Source organism: Mirounga angustirostris, unplaced genomic scaffold (genome assembly GCF_029215605.1).
Source record: "Mirounga angustirostris isolate CCGP_5_RB_7025 unplaced genomic scaffold, mMirAng1.0.hap1 SCAF_7, whole genome shotgun sequence".
Taxonomy (NCBI): domain Eukaryota; kingdom Metazoa; phylum Chordata; class Mammalia; order Carnivora; family Phocidae; genus Mirounga; species Mirounga angustirostris.
The window spans coordinates 146167128-146181799 of record NW_026991715.1 but is presented as its reverse complement, the minus strand read 5'-3'; the positions used below and the strand labels follow the sequence as shown (position 1 = coordinate 146181799).

The window sequence follows — 14672 nt, the reverse complement described above, 5'->3', positions numbered from 1 at the left end:
GCGGCGGCGGCGGCGGCGGCGGAAGTGACGGCGCGCGTCGTTGGGGCGCTCCCGCCCCTTCCGCCCGGCGCCCCGCCCAGGCCTCCCCGCTCCGCTCTCCCCGCCCCTCCCCCTCCCCTCTCACGTCCGCTTTCTGTCAGCCTGTCTCCCTCTCCCTCTCCCCCTCTCCTTCCTCTCGCTTCCTCTCTCGCACCTGAGCTCGCGCACCTGCCCGGGCCGGCTCCGCTCCCTCCTCCCTCCTCCCCCTCCCTCCTTTTCCGCCCCGGCCGGAAGGCTCCGGCCCCGGCCGCGGGAGCCTCGCGGCTGCGTCACCGCCGCCCCCCCAGACAAGATGGACACCGCCGAGGAAGGTAAGCGGCGGCGCCCGCGCCCTCGCACCGGCGCCTGGGTTCGGGCCAGGCCCGCGCCGCGGCCGCGGAACTCGAGGCAGGCGGCGGGCCCCCTTGGCGGCGCGGCGGGGGCGCCTCCCCTCGGGGCGGGGGCGCGCGGTGACAGCGGCGGGGCCGGCGCCTGAGGCCGTTTGTCCGCCGCGCCGAGCGCGAGGGGCGGCGGGCCGCGGGGGGGAGCGGAAGGTGACCCCTTGGCGCCCCCCGCCGTTTCCCGCCCGTGCGCCCGGGGGGCGGGGGCCCGCCGGGGTAGGGGGCTGCGGGCCGCGGGGACCGGGGCCGGCGTGGCCTCCCCGCCCGCTCGGTCTCCCCAGTGCCCGGGGACACGCTGTGATCGCTGCTCGAAGTATGCGGGTGTATCCCACGCCCTTCCTCCGCCCGGTTTTGTCTGTCTTATTGTCGTTTCGCCCATTGCTGCCGTACAGGCCCTACCCCCTGACAACAAAACTTCTTTGTTGACTCTGAAACTTCGCGAAAAACGCCCCGCCAGGTGACGGCTGAGTGCAGTGGACTGAGCCCTATTTAAGAACCTTGCCCTCTGCGTCCCCGCTTCCCAGTAGTTTGTTTACTGAACGTGGGAGAGTAAGGTCCAACGAGGTTAGGAGGAGGAGGGAGGTTGTTGAGAATTCTTTTGTTTCGGTGCAGTTTATTTTGTGTTGAACCCCTGGCACCAGTAAGCCCGGTTTTCTGTGCTTTGTTTTGTTAGTGCGTGTGTTTCGGGTATGGTTGTTTTGGAACAAGCTAACCCTTGTAAACGGAGTACATAAGGTATAAATATCTTTTGAGTATTTAAATGCATTTGCTTATCCACCGAAGGTAGGTTATTTTAAAGCGCTTTTATCTTTTTAGAATTTACAGAATAATTCCGTGAGTCTGTAGAGGAAATTAGTAAATAAATAATCCTGTCTCTTGATGCTTTGGTTACCAGTGAAGATGCACTTATGCCTGGGGTGACTTTATGTGCGGATGTGTCTTTCAGTCTTAATGGGTTGCAGTTTTGGTGGTTTTAGATGAGAATCATCGAATACTGCCGTGGTGTGCAATAGTGAGTAATCCACGTTTGCTATTGTCTGTATATGTAATGAATTGGTAGATGTCGATTTGCCATTTTTTAAATAAGTCTTTCCTCAGATGGTAAGAACCTCGGCTGTAATGACATTTGTGTGCGACCGTTTACAAAGCATACTCACGTGCGTTTACACTAGATCTTTCGTAGTAGCCCCAGTGAGTGGGTAGGTAGTAGTATCTTTTACAGATGTGGAAATTCAGGCTTCGTTGTTTTAACAGCTTGTCCAAGTTTCCCACAGTAATAAGAGATTTGAACCTAGATATTACGATTACAAATAAAGTTTTCCTTTCATTATGCCTCAGTTGTGTTTGTTATATACAGGGAGTGAAAGCTGGTGGCTGCAGGAGACTCCTTTGGAAAAAATGGTAAAGTGAAACTGCTGCGAGGTTAGGAATTACTTTGTTTTTTTCCATCTGCATAGATTTCAGGTCATTTTGGATTCACATTTTAATGACTCAGTCTAATAAGGCAAGTATTTATTTATCACGATGTGTGCTGGCATATTACATTAAATTCCATTCTTTGAGCCTGGGCACTCATTGTGCACCACATTTACGGTGCTGTAGTTAGTGGAAACTCAGGGATTGCAGAATCCGATTTTATATGGAATTATGAAAGAAAGGTTTTCCATGTACTCCTAATGCTTGAACATTTTTTTCCTTGTAAAATTATAATCAGGGTAAGATACAAATGATTTTTATTTATCGACTTGAACACTGTTTCCTATTGAAATAACTATGAGCTCGTGTATATGGCGTTTATTTTGCTGAACACTTTATACACATCTCATTCAATTCTCTCAACATCTTACGGTAGGCAATATCCACTCTTTATGGAAAGGAAACGGAGGGTTGGTATTGTTAGTGACTTGCCTAAGGTCATACAGGGAGCAAGGTCAGAGGTAAGATTCAGACTCGGGTCTGTCAGGCACTATGGTTAAAATAGATAAAATAACTTTTGTTGCTCCCTTTATAGGATGAATCATTTACATATTTTGACAGAACCATTTTTGGCATTTGTTTTGTGAAACTATTAGTCATGAAATGGAAGTGAATTTTAATACTTCTCATGCCCACTTTTGCTAAATTCCAAATCAGAAGACTTTGGAAATTTTCAAAATTAAATTTAAATTTAACTTGAAAAAACATTGGAAGGGAAGGGAGCATTACAGAGGATTTCATGATATAGCGAAGAACAGGTTGGAAACAACTCTGTTTGCTAAATTAGTTATTACAGATTATTTCTTAAATTGAAAAAATGCAATTGGGTTTTTTATCTGATTATAAAAGAAACAGTTTTTTTTTTTTTTGTAGGAGACTTAGTAAAAATGAAAGAAAATTACAAAAATATGTAAAGAAAATTAAGTTTTAAAAATTGTCACCTGTTGGAGCGCCTGGGTGGCTCAGTCGGTAAGCCCCTGCCATGATCCGGTGTTCCTGGGATTGAGCCCCGCATCGGGCTCCCAGCTCAGCGGGAAGCCTGCTTCTCCCTCTCCCTTTCCTTCTGCTTGTGTTCCCTCTCTCTGTTTCTCTCTCTGTCAGATAAATAACTAAAATCTTAAAAAAAAAATTGTCACCTATTGTTAAAAACACTGATAATGTTTACTTTTTTTTAATATGTTAATCTGAGCCAACAGACTAAAAATGTTATTAAAATACCAAGGATACAAGTAGAGTGTAACTCTTTCCACTCTTAAAAATAGCGTCTTGCTTTTCTCTAGGGTACTGTATGTGATACTATAATGCTCAGAATGTTTTGTATTTGTAGTAAACAGTATTTAATTCTGTTAGAAAATTGATTATTTGCCAGATGGATTTTGGCCTTTCATATTAAGTGTTCGCTAGATTTTAAAGATCTCTAAAAAGTGTTTGGTGTGTTAAATTTTATTTTTGTAAAATCAACAGGTTTATAATCCATTCTCATTACGCAGGACAAATGAATCATTCATATTGTTTTTTTATGTAGTTTGTATGAGTGTGGATAGGTTGTATAAACTGCTATCATCAAATCTTTGAACTTCAGAAGATACTTTAGAAATGCAGCTTCCTTGTTTTATGGATTAGGAGTCTGATCCTGCAGTGCACTGAGATTTTTCAGTTTCAGGAAAAAAAATTTGTCTTTTGCTCAAGGAGATACATTTTTAAAAGAAAAAACACCACACTGTTGGAATAGATGTTGCAAGCAAGTATTGATATATGAAACCCTCATGAAGATATTAAATGCATTTTGCCATAGTAGAGTGTTCTCATTTCAGTCCAGTGGTACAGACCTGACTTTTTTTTTATATTTTGCTAAGTCACTCCTTACTCTAGCAAAATGTAATACAAAATATCATCAGTAATTTTTTTATGGAGTGCCAAAGCAGTTATTCTTTATGCTTTATGAGACACACTGGGAAGGTATGGAGTTGAAGTGTATTGCAGTTGATCACGTTCTGTATTTACTATGGCAAAACCTGAGGTGACGTAGATTTGGAAGAAATGAGTTAAAAGGATGGGAAGTTGTCAGAACCAGATAGCTCGTTATCATCTTTCTAGAACCACATGGTCTTTCATCTCTGCTTTCAGACATGTCTGCTTCATTCTTCTCACCACGGATCAACTTTCGCTGCTTTGGCATGCTTATGACCACCAAGCAGACATGCACTTATTTGGCAAATGCTTACTGAGCACCTGTTACAGGCCAGGCACTATTTTATGCTTTTGGGCTAGGCAGGAAACAAAATAGACAAAATCCCTTATTTCATTGGGTTTACATTCTTTTGCCTTGGTAGGGGAGGAAGGGAAGACAGAAAATAATTATATGGCATAACTTATAAATGCTGTGGAGAACAGTAAATCTGTAGGGAATAGGAGTGCCAGGATAGGAGGATGGCGTTGCAGTTTTAAATGTGGCAATGAAGGAGGGCCTCACTGAGAAGGAGCAAAGTAAGAGAGGGAGTTAGACATACTCTGTGGGCAGAGCATTCTAGGCAGAGACAATAGCCAGTGTGAAATCTTTAAGACGGGGGTATGCTGGGAATGTTTAATAACCAGGAGACCAGTGTAGCTGCAGTGGAGTGAATGAGTTGGGCAAAGAGGAAGTAAAATATGAGGTCAGGGAGATCATGGGGCCAGGGGGAGTGTAGAAGGGGAACAAGTAGGTAAGACTTTACTTTTACTTTTGTGAGATAGGGTTTTGAGCAGAGGTGAGGCATTAATTGTCTTGCCCTTCTGTCACTGTCTTCTTGAATATATCTTTTTCCTTATTAACTTAATCTTAAATCCAAATTTCCCCTCACTTATGCTCTCTTGCTTTTTCTCTCTTTCTCTAATAAATACATACACACGCGCACACACACACTCACACGTGAATTTTGGTGGAGCTGGTGGAAAAAACACAGTTCAGTGCATAACAGACATGGTGAGTTCTTGAAGGCTTGGAAGACATTGAAACATTTTCTGTATGCTCATTTCTTGTAACAACTTCATTATAATCTTTCTCTCTCTCTCTCTTCCCTACCCCCACTTGTGTATTTTTTAATGATAGGTTAATAAGGTTAATAAGATAAAATTTACATACAATTAGATTTAGCATTTTCAGTGTAAAGCACTTTTGAGATAAAAGCATTTTATCTCACATTATAGCACATTATAGCACTTTTGAGATAAAAGATTTGGAGATTCCTTCTCTTTTTTTTTCTTCTCCATTTATCAAATATTGAATACCTGCTCTGTACTTAGGCCCTGTGTCAACTATGTTTCCTGTGTGAATTTCATTTCCCCCATTCTTAGCCATTTCAGAGTTCCTTAGAGGCACTTTTATTAAGTGGACCAGTTTGAAGACCATTGCTCTTGGGATTCCTTTATACTTTTAAATACTGAAGACCCATAGGACTTTTGTTTATGTGGAGGATATCTTTTTGCTATATTAGAAATGAAAACAACTTTATTTTTTTTTTTAATTATTCATGAGAGATGGGGAGGGGGGCAGAAGGAGAAGCAGACTCCCCGCTGAGCAGGGAATCCCATGCAGGACTCCCCTGGGATAATGACAGGAGCTGAAAGGCAGATGCTTAACCAACTGAGCCTCCCAGGTACCCAAAAACAGAACTTTAAATGCAGTACGTGTTAACAAAAATAACTTTATCATAAATGTATTTTCCAAGACACAAACTTCAGTGAGAAAAGTAGCATTGTTTCAATTTTTTGCAAATCTTTTTTGTCTGAATTGTTAGAAGACAGATTCACATCTCTGCCCCTGCAGTTACTCTTGCGATATGTTTTGGTTAAAGTGTATGAAGAAGATTGGACTTCACACAGATAATTTGAAAAAGGGAGGGGTACTTTCAGGTAATTTTTGATGTCCTTTGATACTATGCCAAAGTTCAACAAGTGGTAGTTTCTTTAAGCAGTATTATATCTGAAAGCATATACCTCACCTTTTAAAAATTAAATCAACTTAAATTAAAATCCATTGGTTTGATGGCTCAGGATAGTCCAGAAATAGACTCATACACATGTGGACAATTGATTTTTGATGTAGATACAACAGCAGTTCGGTGGAGAAAGTATAGTTTTTCAACAGATGGTGCTGGAATAATTGACTCTTCATAGGCAAAAAATGAACTTCGAGCCATACCTTTCACCATATACCAAAATTAACTCAGAGGGATGTTAGACCTAAATGAAAAAGCTAACTACGAAACTTTTAGAAGAAAATATAGGAGAAAACCTTTGTGATCTTGGGTTAGGCTAAGATTTCTTAGATACAACATTAAAAGCATGATCTGTAAAAGAAGAAACTGATAAATTGGATGGCATCAAAATTCACAACTTCTCTTTGAAAGACACTGTTAAGAGAATGAAGACAGGCCACAGAAAATGTTTGCAAAATGTTTATCTGATAAAGGACTTATTGGAGTATATAAAACACTCAACTCGGTAAGAAAACGAATGACACAGTTTAAGACAGGCCCGAAGATTTGGACACTTCACCAGAGAATATATGCATATGGCTAATAAGCATATGAAAAGATGCTGAGCATCACTAGTCATTAGGTAAATGCAAATCAAAACCACAGTGAAATAATTCACACCCACTAGGATGACTATAATCAAAAGGGACAGATATTCAGTGGAGAAGGATGTGGAGAAATTGGAACCTTCATTCATTGCTAGTGAGAATGTAAGATACAGTGTTACAAAGTTGCCATATGACCCAGCATTTCCACTCCTAGGTATATACCTAGGAGAATTCAAAATATATCTTCACACCCCATTGTGTATCAACTGATGAATGGATAAGAAAATGTAACATACCTATAAAATGGATTATTATTTGGCAATACAAAGGAATGAAATACTGGTATGTATAATAACTTGGTTGAACCTCATAAACATTGTGCTAAGTGAAAGAAACTGGTCATGAAACACCACATTTTATGTGATCCAAATTATGGCTCAAATAGGCAAATCTATGTAAAGAGAAAGAATGGGGAATGACTGTTAATAGTTACAAGGTTTCTTTTTGGGATGATGAGGATGTTAAAAAATTAGATTGTGGTAGCGGCTGCCTCACTCTGTAAATACATAAAAAGCCTTTGAATTGTGTACTTTAGTTGTTGAGCTTTGTAGTATGTATATTTCGATAACGCTGTTAGCAGAATAGAACTACATCACTACATACCTATTAGAATGAATGAAATTATAAAGTATGACCGTACCAAATGTTGGTCAGAATGTGGAACAACAGTAACTTTCATATGCTGCTGGAATGTAAAGTGGTACAACCACTTTGGAAATCAGTGTAGCAGTTTCTTAAAAAGTTAACATATGATCCAGCTATAGTACTGGTAGGGACTTACTAAGAGAAATGAATGCATACAAACTCTTGTATGTGAATGTACATAGCAGTTTTATTGTAAAATCCTGACACTTGAACCAACCCAAATGCCTATCAACAGATGAATGAATAAACAAATTGTGATACACCTATACAATGGATTACGAGTCTGTGACTAAAAGAAATGAACTGTTGATACAACATACATGAATCTCAAAATAATAAGTGAAAGAAGCCACAGTATGTGCCACTTACATAGAACTCTAGAAAATGCAAATTAATCCATAGTACTAGAATGTAGATTGATGGTTGCCTAGGAATGGGACTGAGAGAACGGTGGGATGGAGAGATTATCAAGGGACCTGAGTTAATTTTGGTGGTGATGGATATGTTCATTATCTCAGTTGTGATGACAGTTTTATCATTGACAAGCTTATCAAGTGGTAACCCCTTTAAGTGCATTTTATTGTATGTCAGTGATTCCCCAATGAAGCTGTTTTTTAAAAGATTTTATTTGAGAGAGAAAGAGAGAGTGTGCGCACACAGAGGAGAGTGAGAGGGAGAAGCAGACTCCTTGCTGAGCAGGGAGCCCCACATGGGGCTCGATCCCAGGACCCTGAGATCATGACCTGAGCCACCCAGGCGCTCCCCCAATAAAGCTATTTTTAAAAATCCATTGGCTTATTTTTTTACTCATGAATGGTTTTGTAACATCATGTTGGTGTTTTGGTGGATACTTGATCATTGAGTTATGCAGATACTCCAAATGTTGACACGTTTCATGTGTATTATCAAAGCTTACATTCCTTAACATCACTACCTGTCTCATCTTGAAAAGCCTTTTAGGTATTGGGGAAGCTGTCAGGCTCATTGTGGTGATCACAAGTTTTCTAAAATCCTAATTTTTGCTTGAAAGTTTGATTTTTATCATTGGCAACAAATATCGTCAGTTGTTTTCCTTGGCTCTTAGGCTCACTTCATTCTTTAGTGATAAAATGCTTGAATACCCAGATCTGTCTGAATAACTTGTTTTTGTTTTTTGTTTTTTCAGTTTTTTTAGCCATGGTAAACATGATGTTTCATGGGAGGAAAAAACAGCTAGTTCGGCTGATAACTCCAAAGAATTGTACAAAGTACTTTTTCTTGAGGCAAACGTTGCTGTTGAGCTCAAGTCCAGGAGTGATCCCACACTCCCTGTATTTTCTAGTTCTAAAACTTCCAATTGGTTCTTCTTTAAATCTTGTTTTTTTTCTGTCTTGATCTAGTGAAGAGACAGACAGCACATTGTAAGTTAACCAGAGGAAGTTGAATTACTAAGCTACGGTAAGAGGGTAGCTATGGAGATGTAAAGAATACTGTAAAGGGTACCTGAGCAAGAGGGTGAGTATGCAAGTAGGGACAGCCTTGGAAGAGGTAGGGCCACTCCTGATAGTTGTGGTTTAGACATCAGTGCAGGAGTGTGGAGTTGTCCAGAGCGAGTCCACAGTTTCTGGGCTAGCAGGAAATAACCCCTCAGGGTGCAGGAGAGCCAAAGTTAATGGATGGGCACGTGGGGGGAGTTGGGTACCCTGTTGGGTACAAGACCTGGAGTGTCTTGGGTTCTTATCAGTAGGGTTGTGAAAAGGTGGTCATTATAACAAACCTCCTGACAGTGCAGCAGGAGCCGGAAAACCGCTTCCTCCTGCATTGTCCCTCCAGTACCTCCTACTGACAAATTTGTTTTTAAAAAAATGTTTTGAGTTCAGTGACTTACCACCGGACAGGTACTGAAGGACAGATTTGGAACTGGGGTGACTAAGTTGATAGCTGGCACACCCTTCCTGTAAGTGTTGGAGCCACTGCCCGCGCCGCTGACCTGACAGGTGTCCCCTGCTCCGGGGCGGGGGGCGCGAATCACCGCCAGGGGGCGCCCGGCTGGCTCAGTTGGAAGAGCATGTGACTCCTGATCTCCCTCCGGCTTTTGAGTTAAGCCCCACGCTGGGTGTAGAGATTAAAGAAAGAAAACTTGAAAAAGAAGGAAGAAGCACCACTAGGATCTCTGCAACTGCTGCAGGAGTTCGGAGACCTGCAATTAGCTGCCACTGCTGTTTTTAGAGCCAGAAGTAGAAAATGGCTTCACCTTTTCCCACAAAAGTACTTCTCCTTGATTCGGTGCAACTCAAGCCTAGTCAGCAAAGAGGCCAAAAACATGTCGTTTTCAGGCTTCCAGGAGCAACAGTACAGTGAATGTTAAGTTTGTAATTACTGGTAATCTGGAGCGGTAAGAAAATACCTAAACTTTGGGATACATGTAGAATTGGGGCTTTATGTTCGCAAGGCCTAATTAATTAGCACATGCATATTTTTTTTTATAGGTAGTTTTTTTCCTTGTAATTGTAAAAGTAGCAATGAAGCATTAGAAACTTTGGGGAAAGAAGGCAAGAAAATCACCCGTGTTCTCATCTGACCAATTATTATGGCTGTTTTTTTCGTATTTTCTCTTTTAGGCTATTTTGATGTTTTTTTTTTTTTTTTTTAAAGATTTTATTTATTTATTTGACAGAGAGAAACACAGCGAGAGCAGGAACACAAGCAGGGGGAGTGGGAGAGGGAGAAGCAGGCTTCCCGCCGAGCAGGGAGCCCGATGTGGGACTCGATCCCAGGACCCTGGGACCATGACCTGAGCCAAAGGCAGACGCTTAACGACTGAGCCACCCAGGCGCCCCTTTTGTTTGTTTTTTTTTAAAGATTTTACTTATTTATTTGACAGAGACAGACACAGAGAGAGAGGGAACACAAGCAGGGGGAGTGGGAGAGGGAGAAGCAGGCTTCCTGCTGAGCAGGGAGCCCGACGTGGGGCTCGATCCCAGGACCCTGAGATCATGACCTGAGCCGAAGGCAGACACTAAACGACTGAGCCACCCAGGCGCTCTATTTTGATGTTTTTATCTAGTAGGAAGTACTAGGTAGGAAGTACAGTGTGTATTCTATTCATTTTTTATTTTTGCTTTGCGTATTTAACGTTATGCATTTTTCCATGTTCCATGTAGTGAATGTGCCACAATTTAGATACCCATTCTCCTGGTTTTGGGTATGTAGGTTATTTACAGACATTTTGAGTAATATTTTTCAGTCACATATTCTTAATATTTACTTACTGTGATCATAGTTATTAATTGTAAAAATTTTTGTTGGTAATCAGATATTAAAAATCCTTTGTTACTTCAGCGAAAGTAATCAAGGCCAACAGGAACCGTCATAATTCATGTTAATCGTGTACCCTTGATATGATGTGATGAAAATGGCACTTTGCCATTTTCCTTTTCTTCCCTCAAAGCCATAGCCCCATTCTAGTCATGAGCGAAACATGAGACAAATTCTGATAGGGGGCATCCTGCAAGGTACCCGACCAGTACTCCTTAAAATGACCAAAGTCATCAAAAACAAGGAAAGCCTGAAAAACTGCCAGACCCAAGAGAAACTGTGTTAGCCAAGCTAAGGAGACATGCAACTAAATGTCAGGTGGGTTTTGGAGCAACAACAGAAGACATTAGGTGAAGACTAAGGAAATCTGAATAAACTGGATTTTAGTTAATGATGTGTGAATATTGGCTCATTAAGTTTAACAAAAGTACCATGCTAATGTAGATGTTAATAATAGGGGATACTGGGTGCTGTGTGTGTGGGAACACTGCACTATCTTAGATTTTCTGTAAATGTAAAATTGTTCTGAAAAATAAAGTCTACTACTAATAATTTAACAGTCCTTTGTTTATTGAATTATCACCAGAAGGATAATTACCAGAAGGAATGTGCAGACACTTTGAAATCTAATGTGGAAAAAGTTTCAAGGTAGATAATGACCTAAAAATTATGACATATACCCAAAACTTCTAGGGTTTTCTTCTTCTTTTTTTCATAGTTGGTACTTAGGATATATTTGGTGAGCTGAATTGTTGGCTAGAAAAACTGATGGCATGAGCCAAGCCAACATGGGTGTTGACTTCAGCAGCTGGTTCGAACTTGAGAACCTACTCTTACTGGTTGTTCTTTTCTCCCCCCCCCCTCTCATTTCCTGGGCAGTCTCCATACTCAGTCACTAAGGATTTGAGATTTTTCATTAAAACAAACAAAAAAACACCTTTATATTTATTGAGCTAGGCACTGTGCTAGGAACTTTTAGAAAGTATGCCTTGTGAAGATATTAGGTATTCAAATAAAGCAACAAAAGTTCCCACAGGATTAAACAGAAGAAATTTGCTTTTGAAAAGCAGGAAGAGCCTGGGGAGATGGAGGGGAAAAAAAAGAAAAGAAAAGCGGGAAGAGTTTTGCTTTGCTGTTTCTGAGTTGATTTGCATTCATAACAAATAAAATGCAATGCTTTTATTTTGGCCTGAGCTAGATTTGTAATTTTACTGCATGTAAATCTGGCGGGAATTTTATTCTACCGTAAAACTTTATTATTTCAGCTTTAGTAAAGGGCCCCAGGCTGCGCCTTTTGTAGACATTTTCTTTTATAACCTTGGTCATATTACTCTGTTGGGGTTTTGGGTAGTGGGATTGGTCTTCATATACAAGATAGGTTTATCCTTTTTTTTTTTTTTTTTTTTAAAGATTTTATTTATTTATTTGACAGAGACACAGCGAGAGAGGAAACATAAGCAGGGAGAGTGGGAGAGAGAGAAGCAGGCGCCCCGCGGAGCAGGGGCTCAATCCCAGGACCCTGGGATCATGACCTGAGCCAAAGGCAGACGCTTAACGACTGAGCCACCCAGGCGCCCCAAGTTAGGTTTATTCTTTCATTGACTTTCTGTATTGGTGGTAGTTGTGCTTGTTTTAGTCCCTCCCCGCCCCAAGCTGCTGAGACCCTTTATGAAACAGGATAGGCTAATTTGTCTTTGTCACGAACTACCTTCAAACCTCAGCAGCTTAAAGCAACAAAAGGTTCCTTTCTCACTGAATATTACGTCTACCACAGGGTGGGGGGAGATGCTCCTGCTAACTGGAGTCACTTGGAGACCTAGATTGATGGAGGCTCCTAGGGTGTGCTTCCACAATCATTGAGGCAGGAAAATGCAGTGTGATGTATTGTGTTCATTAGCTCCCCCAGATTTTCTCCCCAGGAGTGATACACATCACTGTAGCTTATATTTCATTGACTGAAGCAAGTCACATGTCCGTGTCTAATTTCAGAGGTGGCAGGGAAGTACAGTCCTACTATTTATCCAGAAAATGGAATGCTAGAAATACTTGATGTCCAATGCTGATGATTTCCTCCACAGTCCCTGACAGCATTAATTCTTATCTGGCTGGATGAAATTAATGGGCTTGTTGGGATACATTTCAGTATACAACTTCATTAGTGAAGGAACAATAATTTCTTTTCATGTCATTATCCTTTCTCCTTTGTTCTTCTCATATGTCTATTTAGATAGTACTGTAGGAAGTCTTTTTTAAAATTAATGTATAATATAAACACAGTAAAACTTACCTTATTTAATGTTCATGAGGTTTTTGTTTTGTTTTGGTCTGGGATAGTTTAATTTTTTATTTTAATTCCAGTGCAGTATTACATTAGTTTCAGATACACAATATAATGATTGAGCAGTTCCATATATTACTCAGTGCTCATCAGGATAAGTGTACTCTTAATCCCCTTCACCTATTTCACCCATTACCCCACCCACCTCTCCTCTGGTAACCATCTGTTTATTCTGTAGTTAAGAGTCTGTTTTTTTAGTTTGTCTCTCTTTTTTTTTTTCCTCCATTCATTTGTTTTGTTTCCTAAATTCCATGTACAAGTGAAATCATACAGTATTTGTCTTTGACTTATTTTGTTTAGCATTATACTCTCTAGCTCCATTCATGTGGTTACAAATGGCAAGATTTTATTCTTTTTTATGGCTGAATAATATTTCATTGTGTATGTATAGACACACATATATTCAAATATGTATATACATCACATATATATATATATCTCCTTTATTCATCTATCGACGGTAGTGCCCATGAATTTTTGACAAATGCATACAGTCATGTAGCCATCATATTCAAGGGATGGACTAATTCAGCCCTCCTCTCAAATATCCCTGTTCCCTTTTATGATCAATCCCACTCCCAGACCCTGGCAACCACTGATGTATTTCTGTCTTTTTGTTTTACCTTTTCCAGATGTTATAAATGGAATCATCTAGTATGTAGCTTTTTCAGTCTGGCTTCTTTTGTTTAACATATAATGCATTTGAGATTTATTCATGTTGTATGTATCAGTATTTCATTCCTTTTTATTGCTTAATAGTATTCTGTTGTAGAAAAGAATATTGAATGTATCATAGTTTATCCTCCAGTTGTGGAATGCTTTGATTGGTTTCCATTTTGAGGAAATTATGAATGAAGCCATTATCCAAATTCATATGGGTTTTTGTACAAGCATAAGTTTTCATTTTACTAAGTTAAATATCTAGGAATATGATTGCTGCATCATATGGTAAGAGTTTTTTTTCTTTTTGTCATTTTAATCAGTATGTAGTGGTATTGTACTGTGATTTAAAATTCTTTTGTGGTAAAATATACATAACAAAATTTACCATTCTAACCATTTTTAAGTGTACAATTCACTGGCATTAAATATAGTCACACTCTTGTGCAACCGTCACCATCCTCTTGTGATTTTAACTTGCACTTTGCTAATGACCTCAGCATTTTTTCATTTGTATACCTTCTTTGGTGAAGTATCTGTTCAAATCTTTTGCTGAATTTTTTTTTTTTTTTTTTTTGGACTGCTTTCTTACTGTTAAGACCCCAGTTAGTAAGCTGGAGAAAGGACTTAGAAAATTCACAGAGAAAGAACTTGGTAAAATGTGGAAATGTTGGCTTCGCTAGTCATTAGCTGCTGTACTATCTAGTTATTTTATTTTTATATTTCAATGGTGTAATGTGTTTTGCCAAAGGGAGCAGCCTACTATACAAATGGAAGAATACAACAGAGTTGGAGTAGATAGAAAATATGTATAGAATATTGACATTAAATTGTGAAAAAAATAAAACATTCACGAAAAGATCATACAACCGAGTTGAAAGAATGAGCAAGTCAAAGGGAATACTCTTGTAATTGGTGGTTATGTTTTAATGCTCATTTCGTCATTAACTTGCGTGATAATTTAGTTGGGCCTCAGTAACTAAAATAGAGTTAGCTAATCTAGGTCTGCTTCCCTCTCGGCCTTGGCTGCTAGAGGTGGTGTTGGGGCCACATTTTTTTTTCTTTAAAGATTTTATTTATTTATTTGACAGAGACACAGTGAGAGAGGGAACACAAGCAGGGGGAGTGGGAGAGGGAGAAGCAGGCTTCCTGCGGAGCAGGGAGCCCGATGCGGGGCTCAATCCCAGGGTCCTGGGATCATGACCTGAGCTGA

General features: G+C 40.2%; 1 protein-coding gene and 1 long non-coding RNA gene across 6 annotated transcripts in view; both read left to right on the top strand.

The window, feature by feature from the left end:
- Nucleotides 1-106: 106 nt before the first annotated feature.
- MARCHF6 (membrane associated ring-CH-type finger 6) overlaps nucleotides 107-14672 on the top strand; it is a 78985-nt gene continuing 64419 nt past the window's right edge. For 3 of the 5 annotated variants that reach the window (XM_064596863.1, XM_064596862.1, XM_064596861.1), the window contains exon 1: nucleotides 107-350. In XM_064596863.1, coding sequence (XP_064452933.1) covers nucleotides 332-350 — 19 coding nt within the window. In that variant the 5' untranslated portion in view covers nucleotides 107-331. The remainder of the gene's footprint in view (nucleotides 351-14672) is intronic. The other 2 variants (XM_045863538.3, XM_045863543.3) reach the window with 2 other exon arrangements.
- Nucleotides 1166-12705, top strand: LOC135365458 (uncharacterized). Its single transcript, XR_010413364.1, has 2 exons — nucleotides 1166-11109; nucleotides 11894-12705. It is a non-coding gene; the product is annotated as an uncharacterized LOC135365458 (long non-coding RNA).